General features: G+C 39.0%; 2 protein-coding genes across 2 annotated transcripts in view; both read left to right on the top strand.

Moving 5' to 3' along the window:
• Nucleotides 1–8699, top strand: part of LOC145408780 (organic cation transporter protein-like) — a 55282-nt gene extending 46583 nt beyond the window's left edge. Inside the window, exons 12-17 of the mRNA XM_080279430.1 lie at nt 1343–1496; nt 1678–1772; nt 2223–2482; nt 6703–6887; nt 8342–8472; nt 8621–8699. Coding sequence (XP_080135556.1) covers nt 1343–1496; nt 1678–1772; nt 2223–2482; nt 6703–6887; nt 8342–8472; nt 8621–8699 — 904 coding nt within the window. The remainder of the gene's footprint in view (nt 1–1342; nt 1497–1677; nt 1773–2222; nt 2483–6702; nt 6888–8341; nt 8473–8620) is intronic.
• A 281-nt stretch (nt 8700–8980) lies between these two features.
• The window catches only part of LOC145408779 (uncharacterized), a 61004-nt gene continuing 48771 nt past the window's right edge, over nt 8981–21213 (top strand). Inside the window, exon 1 of the mRNA XM_080279429.1 lies at nt 8981–9011. Coding sequence (XP_080135555.1) covers nt 8981–9011 — 31 coding nt within the window. The remainder of the gene's footprint in view (nt 9012–21213) is intronic.

Genomic DNA, 21213 nt, shown 5'->3' with positions numbered 1-21213 from the left:
GCATAATTATATTTCAGATTTAGTTAAATTTTAGCTTTTGAGACGTATTTAGTTTTTGTTTGAGTATTTTTTAAAGACTTATTTCCGGTTTAGCTTTGGCATTTATTTAATTTTGGTATGTTACACAACCATACAGCAGAACTTCAGCCTATCAGAATTATTTTATTCCCCGAACTGCATCTCTCTGGAACTCGCTTCCCCAGAGTTGTTTCCCCCCAAACTTCAACCTTCAGCTGTTCAAGTCCAACTGTTACAGATATTTTATGAAAAGAGGACGCCAGTAATCTGGTGTATGGATTATTTTTTGTAGTCATTTATTTTTCCTTCCTATGATCTGTTATTTTATAAAAAGTGTATAGTCAAATTAAGGACAATTATGGTTTAGTTTTGGTAAGAATGGAGGGAGGAATAGTTTTATTGCATAATCAGTTATGGTTGAACTTTTGGCATTTATTTAACCTTGACATGGTTTTATTTTAGATTCAATTGTGGTTTAGCTTTTGACCAACACTGAGTTTCAGTGGTTTACCACAGCAGTGCCAGTTAGCCAGAAAATATCATTGTAGCTGAGTAGGGTCTTCCTCCCTAGAATTTTCTGCCAAGTTCAGTACTCTCCTGTACAGTACATTCCATGATAAATTTGACTTGCCATGCACTGATTTCATAACTATTTTCTTCAGTGCTTTAGACACTAGTAGTATTAGTAGTAGTAGTAGTAGTTGTAGTTGTAGTAGCAGTTGTAGAAGTAGTAGGCCTACTAGTAGCAGTAGTAGTAGTAGTAGTTGTTGTAGCAGTAGCAGTAGTTGCATCCCAAGGCTAAGCTTAATCCGAACCGTGGGCTGCAGTCTTAAGTTCTTCTTCTGCAGTCCACCATCATCATTTCAGGGGAAAGGGAAGTAACTGAGAGACGTTTGTATAACTAGGTAATTTAACCCAGTGGTTATATCCTATATCTCTGATTAAACCATACGTCATATATTTCTCCATCCCATCCACTCTGTCCTCTGGCATTAGGTTCCCCTTCCCGCGACTCACACACCCCATCTCTCACATATAGTTTATCTCTCCATCCAATCCCTCCATCTCATTTTTAGTCTCCCCTACTCTCTTCCTCCTCTCGTAGTAAAAAGAAAAAATACACTCATTTAACCTTTTTGCAATAAACAATTCTCCTGCATGTCACCTTGTCTTTCAACGTTTGGGTGACTTCCCTCCAACTCACACCACCCCTCTCTCATACATCACTCCACTCCATCCCTCCATCACAGCCTCAGTCTCCCCTTTCCTCCTCGTAATAAAAGGGAAAAAGGGTCTATCATTTTCTTTTCTTTGCCACACACAGGTTTCTGGATGAATCTCCCCGTTGGCTCATCGTGCAAGGGCGATTTGAGAAGGCGACCAAGACGCTGGACAGGGCGGCTCGCTGGAACCATGTCACCCTTCCGCCCCAGGAGGAGTTACACTCACTTATGCATGCTATTAGACAAGAGGTGATTGTCAGGGGTATATGAATAAAACACACACACACACACACACACACACACACACACACACACACACACACACACATACACAGCAGAATGTATGCATGTAAAAGTAACTAAACGTCATTAAATTCCCTTTTGATCCCCATTCGAAAACACTGTGTAAAATAAATTTAAACTTCTTTCCTGGAAGGCTAACATGAGAAAATCTGGGGTGGAGAAACAGGTGAGGAGAGCCTACAGGGAGAAGGTGACGCACTTCCTCCTGCATCTGCTCATCCTCTTCAGGTAAGTTTCAGGAGTGAGAAACAAGAAAAGCAAATGAAACATGAGCAAATACTTGTGCATTATTTGTACTTCTGAATATTTCTCGCTGTACAGTCAGGGACAAAATTTCTTCTATTAACCGTTCAGAATGCAAAAATTTTGCGTAATGTGTCATAATCCAAGCAGCAGCAGCGGCAGCAGCATCAGTAGTAGCAGTAGTAGTAGTAGTAGTAGTAGTAGTAGTAGTAGCAGTAGTAGTAATCGTAGTAGTAACCTCAGGTTCATCTGAACTGCAGCTTGATGCTGGCCTTCTCTTGCAGTCCACCACCTTCCGTTCTGACGAATAGGGTTGAACTTGATGGACATTTGTAGAACCAGGCAGTGGAGTCTGCCCGTTATATCAGTGCCACAGAGTGAAAATGTCTTTCTCCAGGACCTATAATTCAACACACTCCTTCCTTGTCTCCACAGAACACACAAACTACGCATCATCACTTGCATCCTGTGCCTCAAGTTCTTCCTGATGGCCCTCATCTTCTATGGGCTTGCCCTCAATGCAGTCAACTTCAGCGCCAACCCCTTCCTCTACATGGTTCTCTCGGGTGTGGTTGAGGTGCCTGCCTACGTGGTCTTGGCGCCCATCGTGGCCCGCTGTGGGAGGAAATGGCCCATCATCATCCTCTACTTCATCAGCGGAGTGGTCATTATGGCTGTGGCATTTATTCCTTCAGGTATGGTTGGAAAAGGGGGAGAGGGGATCAAGTATAGGCTAATCCCTTTAGTTTGGTGACATATAGATTTTTAGCTTCTGTTGTGGTATTTTTTCTAAAATTCATAGGGTCCTTCACAATTTGTCATGCCAACTTCGACTGGCTGGAGGGTTTGATGGGTGAGGGTAGAGCCTTCTTGCATTATTATCCTTATCTTTAGCTCACCGAATTAGCTGTCATAGTCATAGTCTTCTCTGTAACAAACAGTTATGAAAGAACTATTAGGTCTGTTGTTGTTGTCAGGACTCTAAAATATCTTAATACATAATACCTAGCAACATACATATATAGTTTAGAGGTTAGATCATTGTGAAACCTAGGGGCCAAGAGGAAATGACATTTGCACCTCTCCAGAATGTTGCCCACAAACAGCGCCTCATGACCATACACACACATACACACACACACAGGCTTCTAGAACATTTCAACAACAGTATAGCCCATGTGACACGACCCCTGCTAAACGAGAATGTAGGAATCAGAGCTCAGAAAAGGACTAACCATAGAACCGGCAGGTAGTAGGGAGAAGGAGGCTAGCAACAGGGGAGAGAGTGTGGCAGAGAGAGAGAGAGGCCGAGAAAGGGAGGTAGCTAGCGGAACTCTTCTCTATACTTCACTCGTGTGTTTTTTTTTTATGCGAGGAAGAAGGAACCAAAGGCCATGAGCCTGCAGTAACAGTTCCCTCCAAGAGAAAAACAAAATACAATAGAGAGCCAAATTCAAGATCCGATCATTTTGAGATGCCTGGACACACTTCATTTGAAAGACTGGAGATCATAGGCAGCAGGAAATACAGACAGAGGGAGACAGTTCCAGAGCTGACCTGTTAATATTTCCAAGAAAAATTAAAAGTCCCATACTCATCTTTACCTCTCCTGTCATTACTTGATAAAAGGGAACGAAGATGACCTTCATGCAAAACTACTCACGTATAGCAACCACTCGTCCACGAGTCTAATATATTTATAACTGATCTACAAAACACACCACAAGAAGCTACGAAGTTTCCACAAGATATAGTGGCAGCAGTGGGATACAAACCTCGTCCTCAAATTACAGTGAATTTCTACAAAAGCAGGCAAGACTGTAACCAATATCAGCTTCAGTTCTACAGTTGATTGTGCACTATCAAGAAACTACAATTCTATGATCAAGTAACCACAAGCGAGTATACAGCAAGAAGAATGAGTTTAGGCTACGAGTCTACAAGTTCACGAGTCGGCGAGTCTATGAGTCTACAAGCCTACGAGTCTATGAGTCTACAAGCCTACGAGTCTACGAGCCTATGAGTCTACGAGTGTACAAATGAGTCTACATTATCAAGATAGAAAACAAACAATACCTTTCACAACCAACAACTCACAACCAGCTCCTGACCGTATTCTTCCAACCCGCCTCCGTCTCCCCGATCATCATGCTGATGCAGAGGAGAAGAGGTCACACAACGCCTTCCCAGTAGTTTAACAAAATATTGATACAGTCTTCCAGTTTCTACGACGAGCCAATGAACTACAACCATCTACGATCAACTACAAGTAACAAGTCTATGAGTCATCTCTATAATCTTCTACACACACCTACAAGTAGCGACAGTCTTCATCCCACAATGAGTAAATCACAAGAGGAAAGGACCGAGAATACATTGAGAAAGAAAAACTAAACAACCAAACGAAAAGCAAGACCAAAGCAGCAAGCACCTACGAAGTTTCTACACAACTCACAAGTACATCATCCCCGTCCTGACCCCACCCTTCTCTCCAACCTACCCACTACCTCCCCCAACCTCCACCGCTGACGCAGGAGTGCGAGAAGGTCAAAACGACAACAGCAGATACAAAGCCCATATTCACAACTCATCTTACTCACTCATCTTCACTAAAGTTACTCGTCGCTACTCATTTACTCACCACAGCTACCAGTGTGGGAAGTCGACGTCACCATGCGTGTTTGCTGAGACGACGCCACGCCTATCAATGTGTGTTTGACACCCCACAACAAGTCAATCAACTCTTGAAGGACAACACTATCACCACGTGCAACACCACTCACACCTTTACCACCGCGGTAAAAATTAGTAAGTTACAAAGTTACTTCATTTATACAATACACAGTAATAGACACAGTGGTAGACATCTTCTCCACAGACATATAAAACGTGCTGTATAGTTACAACTTACGTACACATACTTACTTCAGATATCTGCATAATTCAACCACCAAATAATCACCAACAATAAATATTCTACACTGTTTATATTCATTCATTTATTATAGCATTTATTTACTACCAACGAGTATTACCATTTATACCTACATAAAACACGTGTTTCATACATACAACTATACATCCACAAAGTAATAAAGAAAATATACTATCACAGTTACTCAGTAAGCGATTAAAAGAACTGTATTAAACATTTATTAATTAAAGCTACATAGTGGAAACACACACATTAAGTTACAAAAAAAAAAAAAAATGGGCAACACAAATGACATTAGTAAGAATGAACAACATCTTCCACACAATCGTGAAGACAAAGATTTCCACACAGTGTTGACAAATATATTGCCCACGATAGATAAAGTGAACAATAAGTCAGTGTACAGTATATAGTTAATACTTTATATAGTGTATATGTATTTTTTATATAAAATAACAAAATATGGGGCTATATAATATCATTTTCAGTAATATCTGTGCAATATAAGCTAAACCTTAAAAAAGGGTGGCAAGGAAAATAAGCAGCAATTATGCAACTTTGGACAACACCGAAAAAGCTTAGTCAAACGAAGAAAAACAAACTATAGAAAATCAATACATACAAAAAAAAAGAAAGAAAAGAAAAGAAAAGAAATACAGTCAGATCACATAACAGACAAATGAAAATAGGTGTTAAGTGTTACTACAAATGCCAAAATACCACATAAACTCCTATAAGTGAAACAATATGTTCTCCACGAGCCTGTGGCAAGACACATCATCACTATCATCGACCGCAGCATGGCCGGATTCGATGTCAGGACTGCAGTTATTACAATTATTTAACGACAAACGATTGCATTATGTTACACTTGCTACAACTATGTAACTACAAACGATATGTAACAATTCATACAATGTTACAGTTATGCATTACCACAATGTAACTACAATATTATGTAACAATTCATACATTGTTACAGTTATGCATTACCACAATGTTACTACAATATTATGTAACAATTCATATAATGTTACAATTATCTATTACCACAATGTTACTACAATATTATATGTAACAATTCATACAATGTTACAATTATGTATTACTACCACAATGTTACTTCAATATTATGTAACAGTTCATACAATGTTACAATTATGTATTACTGCCACAGTGTTACTACAATATTATTTAATAATTCATACAATGTTACAATTATGTATTACTACAGTGTTACTACAATATTATGTAACAATTTATACAATGTTACAATTATGTATTACTACCACAATGTTACTACAGTATTATGTAACAATGTTATGTAATGACCTAGCAATATTACCATTGCACAATTATATGCGTATGTCTGTTATACATACACATCTTACAATATGTCATACAATAACCAATTTAACCATATTGGATTTGTTCAGTTATGTATATGACTTGTTTAAAATGTAATATTACTGGATCATTGGAATATTAACATGAATATTATATTTGTACAATATTATAATCAATGTTTTGTATTAATAGGTTAGCATATGTCAATGATGATTGCTGTCAGAGGACCGCCAGCTGCGTGACCAAGGGGAGAGGGGATCAAGCATTTGTTAACCCCATTAGTTTGGTGACGTGTAGATTTTTAGCTTCTGTTGTGGCAATTTTTCTAAAATGCATAGGGTCCTTCTCAATTTTTCCTAACGACTTCGGCTGGCTGGAGGGTTTGATGGGTGAGGGTAGAGCCTTCTTGCATTATTATCCTTATCTTTAGCTCACAGAATTAACTGTCATAGTCATAGTCTACTCTAACAAACAGTTACAAAAGAACCATTAGGTCTGTTGCTGTTTGCTATCCTTTGTACCCCTTTACAGACAAACAGACAGGTTAACAGATAAACAGACATACAGGTAAATAAATAAACAGACAGAGAGACATAAAAAACATTCCTATTCACCCAATCTATTCCCTGGCAGATATGAAGGTACTGGTGCTGGTGTTGGCACAGATTGGGCGTATGTGCATCAGCGCGGCCTCCGTGATCCTGTACCTGTACTGTGTGGAGCTCTACCCCACTGAGGTGCGCCTTCAGGGCCTCGGCTACTGCACTATCCTCTCTCGCATCGGTTCCATGATCTCACCATTCATCACAGAGCTGCTGGTTGGTATACTTCCACGCACATCTTGGCCCGTTCACAAGTATCCCACATACGTTCACACACTAAAATAATTATCGATACCCCATGCTTCGATACCCTTTGCAACTATCACTGGCACAGAAGCTGTGACTATGCTGTATGGGTTGGTACACCTGACTCCCTCCTGCCCTCTCTCTCTCTCTCTCTCTCTCTCTCTCTCCATATATAGTGTAACTTCCACAGTTTCATGTCGTGTATAATGAGTATTTCATGGCAATGGCCATAATGCTTAAAGGAAAGTCTCAAAGCATTGTGAACTAGATAATATAGAAATCAAAGTGCTATGATCCTGTTTGGCACCCATCCTATCCGAGGTTACCACCTTAGGATTTTCTGACACGTTTTCATACAGTGACAACCACCATTAGCATTTAAAGAATGGGTTGATGGCAAACTCATCACGTCCCCTTCCAAAGAACTATACGGCAGTGTTATATCTCTGAGCTGCTTCATGTTCTTTCTTACATCTGCAGCCTTCCCCTTTAGGAATTTATTGTTCTCTCTTTACTACCAGTTTTTACAATCCATTCTCCGTTATCAGCCATTTCTCTTTTAATGTTCTGTCGTATTCTACTATATAACAGTATCGTATTTTTATTGAAAGTCTGTGACTGGAGCCAAGCTTTTTATAGGGCCTGTCTTTTATCCTCATTCACACCGAAGATCCTGCATCTCACCCTGTTGTAGCGCTAAGTTTTTATTAGTCAATTATACTACTTCACTACATTAACCTGGGACAGATCGGCCATCTCTCAACCATTAATGTAAAGTCATGACAAGAAATCACCACAACAGTACAATATTAGCCACAAAGAAATGTTCTGGAAACTATGGTGAGTCATCTATTAATTATGCCATTAATGTGAAGAAAATAAAATTATTAAAATGCCGCGAGATGAATGAACATCAGCTTTAGATACGAACTTATTGCATTTTTCCTTTAATTAAGTAGCAAGCCAAAGGCGTGCAGTATGGCAGTCTTGTTTCGTTAAGCATTCAGCCAACTAAAACGCAGGTATTAGTTTAAAAAGTTGCGCAAGATAACGCGCTAGCCACAGTGTCACATATGTGTAAAATACGCTAAATGAAGTTTCAGTGTGCTAGAAATTGGGATTTCCATGCCAAAATGGCAACGCTTCCAGTTATACAATACGGAGTACTCGAACCTAAGGCTCATATTGAAAGTGGCTTTAGGTTCTTTTGTAACACTTCTGATATAGGGATTCATTTTGCACATTAAACAACATCCGGGTTTATAATATTTATGAAGATGATGTTGCTATTCAAACTCTCTAAGTAAGGCAAAATACCGATAATTATAGACAAAACAAATTACTTAGTCAACAGTGCTACGAAGCCTCCGATACCACAATGAATAGTGACAAAGGCTCAGCAGATCTCTCCCCTCTTTCCCCAGGGCCCAGTCAACCGCTCTGCCCCCTCTCTGGTCTTCGGTCTGGGTGCCCTGGTCGCTGGTCTGGCCACACTTCCGCTCCCAGAGACCCTAAACAGGAAACTGCCAGACACCATCGCGGATCTCGAAAATAATCCCTTGGAACTCATGAGGTATAAAGGAAAAAAAAGAAAGAAGGAAAGAGAAAAAGATGATGGTGATGACAGTGAAGTATTTATTGATTTATTGATTTGTTTATTTATTTATTTATTATGTATTATTCATTTGCAGGCTGGAGAACTGTGGAGCGGAGAAACAGGAGGCGGAAGGCGAGGAGGCGATGGAGGACGAGGAATCAGAATTGGCCAAGTTGCGGGCTTAGGGCAGGAGGAGCTTCTTTCTCTCTCTCTCTCTCTGCCGTTAATCTCTTCTGTCCAGTGACTTTTTTTTTTTTTTTTTTTTGAGGGATAACTGAAGGCTAAATCATTTTTTTTTTTTTTTTTTTTAAATCGTTCCTTAAGCTGTGGAAATTCGCTGAAGGAAGGCGGGAACCTTACAAATTATATATACTTCGTCGGACTGAAGGGCTTAAGGAATGTAGCTGAGCATTTCTATTATTATCATTATTATTATTATTATTATTATCTTATCCTGTGTTGCGCCATGAGAAGCCCAAGAGCCGGGGGCCAGGGAAGTTGGTCCTGACATTTAAGATGAGAGTGACCGGCCTCACTCATCCCCGAGTTTCATTACGTGAGCAATAAACATCAACCATTCCTTGGATGTATAATTATACAGGCTCAATCCTGCTGGAGTGCCTTAATTACCCACTAAACCACCAGGCACCAGCATTTGGTTATATGGTTACCACCCAGCACTGTAAATGGTTTCTTAGTGTAAAGAGTTTGGCTTTCACTCAGTGTAGAGTCACCCACAGAAAGAAGGAAGAGGAAAGAAAGATGGAAAGAAAGACAGAAGAGGAAGGAAGGTAAGATGGAAGGAATAGAGGAAAAGGCAGTCACGCGAGAGCAGCACTACATCGAGTGAGTGCATGGTGAGCGCCACAACCTATTATTATTATTATTATTATTAGTGCTGTTGTTGTTGGAAAGTTTGAAAATTGCAATGGGTTGATTGATTATTATTATCATTGTTATTATTATTATTATTATTATTATTATTATAATTATTATGAAAAAGAAGGGAAGAATGGAAATGAGTTGAGAATAATAATTATAACTTCCCTACTGTCCTTCGCCTCCATGAAGCCAAATTATGCAATAAGTTTTATATATATATATATATATATATATATATATATATATATATATATATATATATATATATATATATATATATATATATATATATATATATATATATATATATATATATATATATATATATATATATATATATATATATATATATATATATATATATATATATATATATGTATGTATGTATATTAAAGCGTCATTTCATGCGTATCAGTAAAGCGTTGTCATATATAGAGAGGTTCGTAAATAGCGCTCCACTAGACACTCACTTGACAGGACAGTAGCTGGCGTGTTGCAGAGACGTCTCAGTCTGCTGGTGTAGGTCAATTGAGGTAGATGAAGACTAGATGACAGAGTAGACATTGATAAGGATTGGGTGTACAATGAGGGGCAGGTGAAGACTAGATGACACAGAGTAGATATTGATAGGGAATGGGTGTACAGTGGGGGTCAGGTGAAGAATAGAGGATGATAAAGCTGAGCCGTCCCCCCAACACACGAGAAAACGCCCTGTGGAGTGGATAAGTGAGCGTTGTATATGACCCAGCCTTTGTTTGTATATACCGGTATATGTCCTATATTTGCACCTCTCATAGTACACTATATCTTGTACTATACGTGTTAAGTTCGTTATTACACGTTGTACTTAGTAACATACTGTATTGACCCAGTGTGTGTGTGTGTGTGTGTGTGTGTGTGTGTGTGTTTTGGGGGGCTTTATTTTTTCTGTTCTTTATTTACTCTAACGGCCTACAATTATCATCTCTCCACCTTGAATGCTGAGCTACAGCCATGGATTAACATTAGTTTATGATGCTGCTCACGAGGACGTGCTGTGTAAAGGATGTAGAGCCGTAGTTTTTTTTTTTTTTTCTGCCACTGAGCCACGTGAAATGCGCTGCAAAAGGACGAAAACTTGGACCAAGTTGGAGTAAAAACAGCCTAATAGTCGCATTTAATGGTTTTGTAGACTGCATAATACCTCTTTCATTGTGATTTATTCTACTCCATTACATCTCGATTTCCTCTTGTATATTTCTGATCCAAACTATATCGATATTAAATAGACGGACATTACTGACCAGATAATAATAAGACGTAGGATGCAAAAGACATCGCTTAGGAAGAGATGCTACAAACACCCCTGTTCCGCCTATGACCCTGAAAGTGAGACCAGCGCCACCTACAATAATTTATAACAACTTGATTTGTAAAAGATAACTGTTGAAAATTTTGACATAATATTCAGCGTTTTATATAGATTGTTTTTTACGTTTAATTATGTACTCTCCTCTGATTTTTTTTTTTAACAGTGAATGCTTAAGTACTGTATATTGGAAAAACTCTCTTGTTGCATGTAATAAAAAGAGGAGGGAAAGAAGAAAAGAAAGAGAACGAAAATTAAGCATAATGGAAGAACTCTCATGCTGTTGATAAGGAAAGAAGGAAAGACAGAAATAAGAAAAAAGAAAGAAAACAGAAAGGAAGAAAAAGAATGGCAGACAGAAAGAAGGAAATAAAAAGCATGTTATACTCTTCTTTCTCTAGCTTGGCCTAAAATTACTGCATCCCCATCGTGAATGCTGATTTTTAAAAAATAAAGGAGCCATGGAATGTGATCCTGGTCATAAAAATGTATCATGGATATGATGTAGACCTGTGGCATTGCCTTTCCCTTTCGTTTCTTTTTTCCCTGCCACTGAGCTACGTTAAAATAGGCTACAGAAGAATGAAATTTTGCGCCAAGTAATACTGAAAAAATTACAGTTATCTAATAACTTATTTGTTTATTAGTAATCACCTGTTACCCTTCAGACCTCCCAATGACGAAGGGTTTAAAAGCTGAGAATATAGACAGTTTAATATTCTCAGTCTACAGTTTTGTTGGAAATTAGCGTTAAATATGCTCAGTCTAAAGATGTGTGGATAATGTTTAATATTCTCAGTCTGAAGCTGTGTAGATTATTATGGATAATTTTCTCAGTCTAAAGTTTTGTAGATAATTAATGTTAAATATTTTCGGTCTAAAGATGAGTACATATAGATAATGTACATATATAGTATCTAGAAAGATCTTTTTATTATAAAACAAAACATTTCAATATGTAACAAATTACACAACTCTCATTTTACGTTTATTTTTTTTTAATAGAACAGAGGAAGGAAAAACAAATGAACAAAAAAAAAAAAATCCATGCACCAGATTACTGGTGTCCTCTGTTCATAAAATATGTGTAAGAGTTAGACTTGAACAGCTGCAGGTTGAAGTTTGTAGGGAAACAACTCTAGGGAAGCGAGTTCCAGAGAGATGCAGTTCGGGGAATGAAAGAATTCTTATAGGCAGAAGTTCTGCAATATGGCTGAGTGATATTCCAGTCATGAGCGCTGCCAGATGCTCGTGTAGCTCCATGGAAGGGATGGAGAGGTGGCACAATGGACGCAACTTCGTCTGAGCATTTGCTATAAAAATATCTGTAAAATAACGCAAGGGAGGCAACATTCCTTCTTACTTGTAGGGGAGGTAGTTTGTTAGTAATAGCAGGGTTATTAATAATTCTAACAGCTTTGTTCTGAATTTTGTCTAGTTGTTTTAATGCAACTTCTCCACATCCATTCCACAAGGGTAAGCAGTATTCAAGCTGAGAGCACACATGACTCTTATAAATTATAGCTAACTGCTCGTCAGTGAAGAAGTTACGGACTTTGTACAATAATCCAGGTTTCTTTGAGGCGGTTTTAGCAAGTGATCTGACATGAGAGGTCCAGCTGAGGGCATTAAGCAAGACGCCGAGAATTTCAATACTTTTGGAAATGGGAATGTTTGTAGCATTGAAGGTAATATACGAATCTGCCAATACCTGTCTATTAGTAAATTGTATATATTTAGTTTTACTAGCATTAAATGAGACAAGGTTATTTTGTCCCCATTCACTGATCGTGGATAAGTCTTGATTTAAAGAGATGGCTGTACTGAGTTGAGAGTTAGAGATATCAGACTTTGTAAATGGATGTCTGAGTGTGAATGAACTATGAAGTGTTGAGTCATCTGCATATGAATGGATGGGATTGTGCGTGACAGATAAGAGATGATTAATATGAACGAGAAACAGGGTTGGTGCCAGAACTGATCCCTACGGCACGCCGGCGTTAACTGAGTGGAAATTGGAATATACATCATCTACTTTTACTCTTATTTTTCTGTTGCTGAGATATGAGGAAATCAAAGGAACAAAAGAGTTTAGTCCATAGCAAGGGAGTTTGGACAACAGGGAACGGTGCCACACTCTATCGAATGCTTTAGAAATATCCAGGGCTACAGCGTGAGTTTCACCATGTAAGTCAACTGATTGATGGATGGTATGAGTCAGGAGATTGAGTATGTCAATGGTGGATCTTTCTTGGTGAAAACCATACTGTCTATCACTAATTAAGTTGTTGGATTCAAGATGGTTAACTATGTGCTTATTAATTACAGTTTCAAAAACCTTACTAAGAGAAGATGTGACAGCTATTGGTCTAGCTGTAATCAGAGGGGTCAGAGGAACGTCCTTTCTTTGGAATTGGGTGGATATTGGCTTCTTTCCATGAATTAGGGAATGAAGAAGTACGGATGCATAGTCTGAATAATTTAGCAAGAACAGAGTCAAGCTCTGGGGAACATTTTTTCAAAACAATTGGCGGAATTCCGTCTGGGCCTGGAGCTTTATTGGTAGGTAAATTGTTTAGGATGGATTTCACGTACCTTGTCTGTATTTTCAGTGGAACAGTTTCGGGAGAGTCAAGTTCTAGTGCTGGGACGTTCTGACTGGCTTCCTCTAAGGTAGAATTTCAGGAAAATGTACTGGCAAAGATATCTGCTTTCTCACGTGGGTCATTTGTAATGTTGCCATCTGGAGATTTTAGTGGGGGAATGAATGATGACTTGTTAAAGTTATTATTGAAAGAATTGAGAGTTGACCAGAATATTCTATTGTCATTAGGGTTGTTAAGTAGTTTTGATGCTTGGTTTTGAAGAAAGTTTGATTTAGCAAGATTTATTACAGCTTTTGCATGGTTTCTAGCAATTTTAAATTCAGAGAGTGATTCAGATGTTTTTGATTTTAAGTAATAGTTATATGCTGATGACTTTTGGGCTGTTGATCTGGCACAGTTGCCTCAAACCCTTTTGGAGAGTTCGATCTTTTAGTGAATTGTTGACTTGGTATGAATAAATCCATACCAGCTAGTATAAAAATTACGAAGAAAAATGCCTACATAATGAGCATAAGAGCTAAATTGTGCACCTGGAGTGAAAATATTTCATTTTTAATCTTGAGTTGATGAATTTGCTCACTTAACTGGGTCATATGTCAGCATCTGTATTTAACAAAACGAAAGATTTGTTTTTCTGACGATCTAAAAAAAAAAAAAAAGAAAAAAAGCGAACTCATTGGACCGCTCTCACCTCCCCCCTCCCCCACTTTATCCGCCACTGTGTCTATACACTGTTCACTATGACCAGGCGTGAAACTAGTCTTTCTATCTCGAATGCGTAGCTGTAGCAGGAGATGAGGAAAAGAATATGATGCTGTTCAAGAAGAAGTGCTATGGAAAGGATGTAGAGCCGCAGTATTGATTGATTCTGCCACTGAGCCACGAGGAAAAGGCTGCAAAAGGACGAAAACCTCCGCCAGGTTAAAGTGAATGATCCATAAGCTTGCTGGGGTGGCACTGCAGGTGGCACTGATCTCACAGCTGACAAATGACGACTGCTCTGTGAATAAATCCTTATGAGTGCTAGAGAAGCCTATTATACTGCTTTGAAAATTATTTGCATTGCCATATTAAACCGAATGAATAACCTTTCTTGGTCTTCCTTCAGGTGTGTCGTAACTGCCAAATCAGATATTTTTACATACACACACACACACACACACACACACACACACACACACACACACACACACACACACACACACACACACACACACACACACACACACACACACACACACACACACACACACACACACACGATCCAGCGTCTTCTGGAAACCAGTGTCCATATCTGTTACCGTACAAGAGATGAGACAGCATATCAACATCAGCCAGGTGTCACTAAACTACCTGACGAAAGATAAAACATGATTGCAGGTGCAGAGTAGGCTAATCAAGATTCTGAATACCATATGTCATAAGCACTGATATCGCTCCTCTAATAAACTTATATTTTTACTGAGTCCTAAATTTGAAGTATACAAGTAAATCGCCAATAATGCAGTGACTATGAGGAATTTTTGCCTCATTATGTACGGCGACGACACAGACAACCATAGAAACCACTGAATGAACGACAGGAGTATAAAGTCACTGCAATAGCCATCAGAATCAGTGAATAAGGTGGGTGTAATACCACTGCAGACAGTAAATGACATAAGCCACTTCAAAATCCATCGAATAATGAGACAAATTGACAGGCACCGCACAAAACTTTAAATAAGTGATAGTGATTAATGTAAAGCCAAAAAAAGAAAAAAGAAAACTAGAGTAAGTTAATAAGATTAATATAAAGCTACTGCAGAAACCGCTAAAACAAGTCAGTACGATGAACATAAAACCACTGCAAAATAAGGTAACTGGTAATCTCTAGCAGGCTGCGTAAGACAAGCCAACGTAACCCTGAATGCAGTGAGTTGCGGTGGAGGGACTTGTTTCAGAGAGAGGAAGGTTTTGTGGTCTAGGCGTAGCGTCTCGTAGGCATTGTCTCATTACCAGGCATTCATGAAGTACTCAGTACCACGCTGTAAATAAATGTAAGTGTAAAGCGTGGGGAATAGCCCAGGCCATCTCAAGTTCATTTCTTTATTTCTATTTTGAGTATCCACAGACAAGTAAGAAAAAAGTATGTAGTATTTAGAGGTCTGGCTAGTATAATATTGATGGATAAATAAGAATCACAGAAACCAGTAGGCGACGATGGCCAGCTCCATGCAGGCCGTTGCAGTACAGCCTGAATGCACAAAGAAGAACCTTATCTGGCTAGAGTCTAAAAATACCATCTCTCGCCTCTCTTTGGACACAGACTAAACCACCCAGGCAACAGAAATAACTAGATACTTGCATAAACAATAATAAAAAATAAAAAAACGAAAAAATATTATAACATTTTTTGTGTGTGAAACCTGCCACATTATATACTAATTCTGTTTGTAACACACATATCTAGTAATTTCAAACCATTTCAGCACCACTGAACAATTTTGGGGAGAGAAAATACGAATATATCTTGGTGCAATGTTTTTTTTTTTTCTCCTGTTTTAATTTCACTGGCGTGTATGCAGTCATTTTGCGAAATTTTTCGTGCTTCATTGCAAAGCACAGGATGGGTTTAAGAAACTAAAAATTGCATTGCCAGGTTTACCAGACGTTTCTCTTCATTTTGGTAAGGAAAGAAAATCGATTTTCGAAATCTGAAAAAATGGTACTAGGGCAGGCGACTGGGTCCCGACAATTTCCGGCCCCACAGCCACGGAGGGACTAAGCGGGCCGTTGCTAGGCAATGAGTAGTTGCCTAGCAACCAAAACCTTGTGGACACAACTAGATTATAGGCTGGTCATTGTGTCCACATTTGGCAGTTTAACAAAACTGCTAGGGATGCTGAGGTCAATCTTCACAGGGTTACCATGTGAAAACTAGAGAGACGAGGAAAATGTATTGGACAATTCTGATAGGAAATGACCTCAAGGTTAGGCCTAAAGAAGTCAGAGCTTTCTTCCCCTGCTAGTAATGCTCCCATAGCTCCAAATGTGAAGAATATGAAAAAAGCGGTTTTTCGGCCGTTGCTAGGCAACTACTTGTTGCCTAGCAACCAAAATGTTGTGGACATAACTAAGTTAAAGGCTGGTCATTGTGTCCAGGTTTGTTTGAAATCGATTAATTCTAAAGGGTAGAAATGCCTCCCACAATTAATCATGACACACAGTAGGTGACAATGGCTAGCTCTAAGTGGACTGTTACGATTCAGCATGTACAGTACACACAAAGGATGACTCTTATCTAGTTAGAGTGTAAAAATACCATCCCTCACCCGTCTTTGAACATAAACTGAACCACCGAGATAACAGAAATAACTCAAAACTTGCATGAACATAACATCAAAACTGTGAAAAATATATATATATATTTTTAATGAAACCTCCCATGTTATACACTGGTTTTGTTCGCAAATAAACATATCTACTCATTTCAAACCATTTCAGACCATTAAAATCTTTTTAGGAGTGACTGCAATGTTTTTTGCTCCTTTCCTTAGCTTTCACCAGGATGTATAGTTTTTTTTTTTTTTTTCCTGCAATTCATTGCAAAGCACAGGATGGGTTTTTGAAGCTAAAAATAGTATTTATTGGTTCACCAGGCATTTATTTCAATTTGGTAAGAAAAAAATCAATTTTTGAAATTTAAAAATATGGTGCCATGGCTGGCCACTGGGTCCCATCTATCTGTGGACCCATGGCCACAGAGAGGCTAGGCAGGCTGCTGATAGGCAATGAGTGGTTGCCTAGCGACCAAAACCTTGCAGACACAACTAGGTCACATGTTAGTCATTGCGTCCAGCCTACGTAGGAATCAGTTAATTCTGAAGGATAGAAGTGCCTTCTACAATTAATTAAGACTGCTAGGGATGCCGAGGCCAAGTTTCTCATAATTGCAACTCGAAAGCTAGAAGAGAGAGGGGGGAAAAATGGATGGCACACTTCCAATAGGGAATGACCTCAAGATTAGGCCTAAAGAATTCAATGCTTTCTAGACTCATTAGTAATGCTTGTAAAACTCAAAACGTGAAAAGTACGAAAAAGCAATTTTTCGGCCATTGTATGGCAACAAGTGGCTGCCTAGCAACCACAACCTTGCAAATGCAACTAACTCATAGGCTGGCTATTGTATCCAGGTTTGGTTGGAATCAGTTAATTCTGAGGGTAGAAGTGCCTGACAAAATTAAACAAGAAAAGAAGATAGACTTTAAGAAGGAAAGAAACACTACTAACAGTAGGGACAGCATGGAGCTGGCTAAAGGAAAGAATAAAAGAAAGAAAGAAAGAAAAGGCAACTAACAATCATGGCAGCATGGAGCTGGGAAATAAGCCCTGAACAGGACAAGATGTTAAACACCAGAAAAAAAAAAAAAAAGGCCATTACCTCTTCATGGTGATTTGCTTGGAAATGACGATGATAATGATGATGAAAATAACAGCTAGAAATCTGTAACTGTAATACGGACAGTCACCTCCTCCACCTATTGTTTCTTACAGTGACCCTGGCCCCATATGGGAAATTTGCATTTTTTTTTCTATCAGCAATGTCCAGGCTAGGACACATAACCTGGGCCCTTCAGATTATCTGAGAGTCTCCGGTTCTCAAGGATTCGTCGGAAGATTCTGAAGTTGGAATAATAATAATACAACCAAAAACAATAGTCTCCACCTATGTAGTAGGTGAATACTAATAATAATATTATTAAGCCCTGGGCAGGACAAGACATTAAATTCCAAGAAAATAAAATAAAGGACCATACCTCTTATCCCGCCGCGTGCCAGTGCTGTTTTAAAATGGTCTGGCATATTGCCGCGGCCAGTGTCAGTGCTGTTTTAAAGCAGTTTAAAATAAAAAACTTCACTGTGACTGCATTTTTCAAGATTCGTGGGTAAAATTTGGCAGGCATGTAAGGTAACTGTTCCTCTACCATCCCCCAGGCTGTCAAGACAGTACACTCACTTACTCTACCCCTCACGCTAGCTCTGCCACACTCTGCCTGTGTGCCTCACCCAGTGCTGTACATAGCGAAGGCATATTGTAAATAATTTCATGTAAGTGTAAGTTGTAACTATTTTCTTGTAAGTGTAAGGAATATATAGTGAAGTCAAGTTGTAAATACCTTCTGGTAAGTGCCAGGACCGTACGTTATGAAGTCAGGTTGTACCTATCTTCAAGTAAGTGTCAGATAATGCATTCACAGTGAGAAAGACACGCAAAATGTGATAGATGCTGAAGTAATAAGTAATCAGAAAAGTGTACTAAACATTGCCATACCTTCCCAGCATAAGTACCTGAGTATACCTTACATAGAAAACAGCTTTCCCTCACGTACGTGGTGAGCGTGAGAGAGCGGCTATACCTGTAAACGAGTATGCAGGACTCAACAATACTCATTTCCGAGCCTCGGTAAGCATTTTAATGGCGAAACTCGTTGTTTCCACATCAAAATCTATCATTTTAACCAAAAAAAAAAAAAGGTTGAAAAATGGCCGGCACTGGGATGACCCATAGGGCTAAAAATAGCCGGGACACGACGGGTTAATGGTGGTTTGATTGATGAACACAATGATGATCATAATAATAACTATAACTATGTAGCTGTCATGCAGACAGCCACTAGTTTCCTTCTACTGTTTCTTACAATGACCTTAACCCCATTGAGGAGATTTGGAACTATTTTATATCAGCAATGGCCCATACCAGGACGCATAACTTGGGACATTCAGATTCCTTCCACAGGTCATGTTGAACTCTCCAGTAGACATGACCAACTTATCTTGTCCACAACATAATACTGATATGACTTTTTCTGACGTGCCCTTCGACTGCGTGTAAAGGATTTGGATTATTTTTTTTTTTCTATCATCAGTGGTCTATGCCAGGAAAGATAACCTTGGCCCTTCAGATTCCTTGCACAGTCTCCGGTTCTCCTGGAATTGTTGTGAGACTGTGAGACAGGAATGATAATACCAGGAAAAACAATAGTCTCCACCTATGTAATAGGGGGAGACTAATAATAATAATAATAATAATAATAAGTAGAGCTCTAACTGTCCTACAGACAATCACTAGTCTACACCTACTGTTTTTTACATAAATCTTGACCCCATTGGGGGGATTTGAATTTTTTTTTTCTATCAGCAATGGCCCATACCAGGTCACGTAACTTGGGCTATTCAGATTCCTTGTGCAAGCAGTATTGAAATCTACAGTAGACACGACCAACTTACCGCACCTCATTCACAACGTAATATCAGGACACTAAAATATCATGACACACTAAATAATAGCCAGTGACATATATGCCAATATGCAATATACAGGTTTGAAAAAAGTCGTGCCTAAGCTCGAGAGACCTGGAGGAAACAGCAGTGCACATTCTAGCTAAGGAATGTCGCACACAGCACAGTATGATGCCGGATGGAAAACTCCACAAGCATGGAAAGTTCCTCACACACACACATGCCCTCACAAATGACCCAACCAATCATATACAGGGGAAACTGGAGCGACAAGGCAGAAGGAGTTAGGACGCAAATAGGAGAGAGAAGAGGCACGGTGGAAAAGACAGGAATAAATGGCATAGAGTTAGGTAGCATAAACCTCTCTCACCTTAGCACTGCGTTCCTCTGGAGAATAAAACTGCAGTCATTCCAGACTCATCTTTATCTTTCTCCTGCCATCCACGACATGACCAACTTGAACATTCTCTCTTCTTACAAACCCCTACAATCTAACATTTTTGAAAACGCACGGCAACAGCTATGATATTATTTGGTGGAAGTAATCATACGAACCACATCTACAATTCTACAGTCATGTCTACATTATCAAAACAGGAAACAAAAACTACTACAAGTTTCTGCCATACGACACCTCACAACTTTATACTGGCAGTGATTCAACGATCTCCCTATCTCTCAACGTCTACATAAATCGACACCGGGGGCATGCAATGAACCAACGAACCACAGTACAATCTATTTATGCCTCACGATTTTATCAACAATCAACATTCAGCTATGACAATTTCATTCAGCTACGAGTTTCAGTTCTACGATTCACGATCAACTACAAGTATCTACGACTGCCAAGAAACAAGCCACATCTACAAGCAACAATCATCAATCAAACTACATCTATGCAGCAAAAGACTCTTCTGAACCGCTACAATGATAAACAGCTATAAACGAAGTCAATTAACGCGTCTATCAACAGTTAATTAACAAATTAAGAATCAACTCTACAGTACAATCAAAATAAGGTATTACGATTCTACAAGTAAACTACAAGCAGGTGAGATGGTGACAAAGATCAGCTACAAGTTCGCACCATACAGCAATAAACTACAGTTAAATGCTGTATAAGAAACCACAAGCAACTCAAAAAGCCTACAGTTCTACGATCAAGTAACCACAAGCGAGTAAACAGTAAGATACAATGAGTTATAAGTGAGGAAAAACAAGCTCTACAAATAACTACAAGTAACAAGTCTACGAGACACCTCTATAATCTTCTACATGCACCTACGAGTAGCGGCAGCCTTCAGCAATCAATAAGTAAATCACAATAAGAAATGACCGAGAATAAACTGAGAAAAAAAAAATAAAGCAGAGAGCGAGAGCTGGCGAAGCAACAACGCTACTTACCATCACCCCTAACAACATCTAACCACTCCTAACCACAGTCTCCCCAGCCACTCTTCATCACCATCACCACCAACAACATCACAACTACCAGAGTGAGGGGGTCGACTTGCGCTGTACAGCGTTTGCAACACCATAAAGCCGGGTACACACACGCGAACAGAACACCGTATCGTA

The sequence above is a fragment of the Coenobita brevimanus genome, chromosome 78 (assembly GCF_032717465.1).
Source record: "Coenobita brevimanus isolate Jiangsu-jjx chromosome 78, ASM3271746v2, whole genome shotgun sequence".
Lineage (NCBI taxonomy): Eukaryota > Metazoa > Arthropoda > Malacostraca > Decapoda > Coenobitidae > Coenobita > Coenobita brevimanus.
This window is presented reverse-complemented; position numbering and strand designations above follow the sequence as displayed.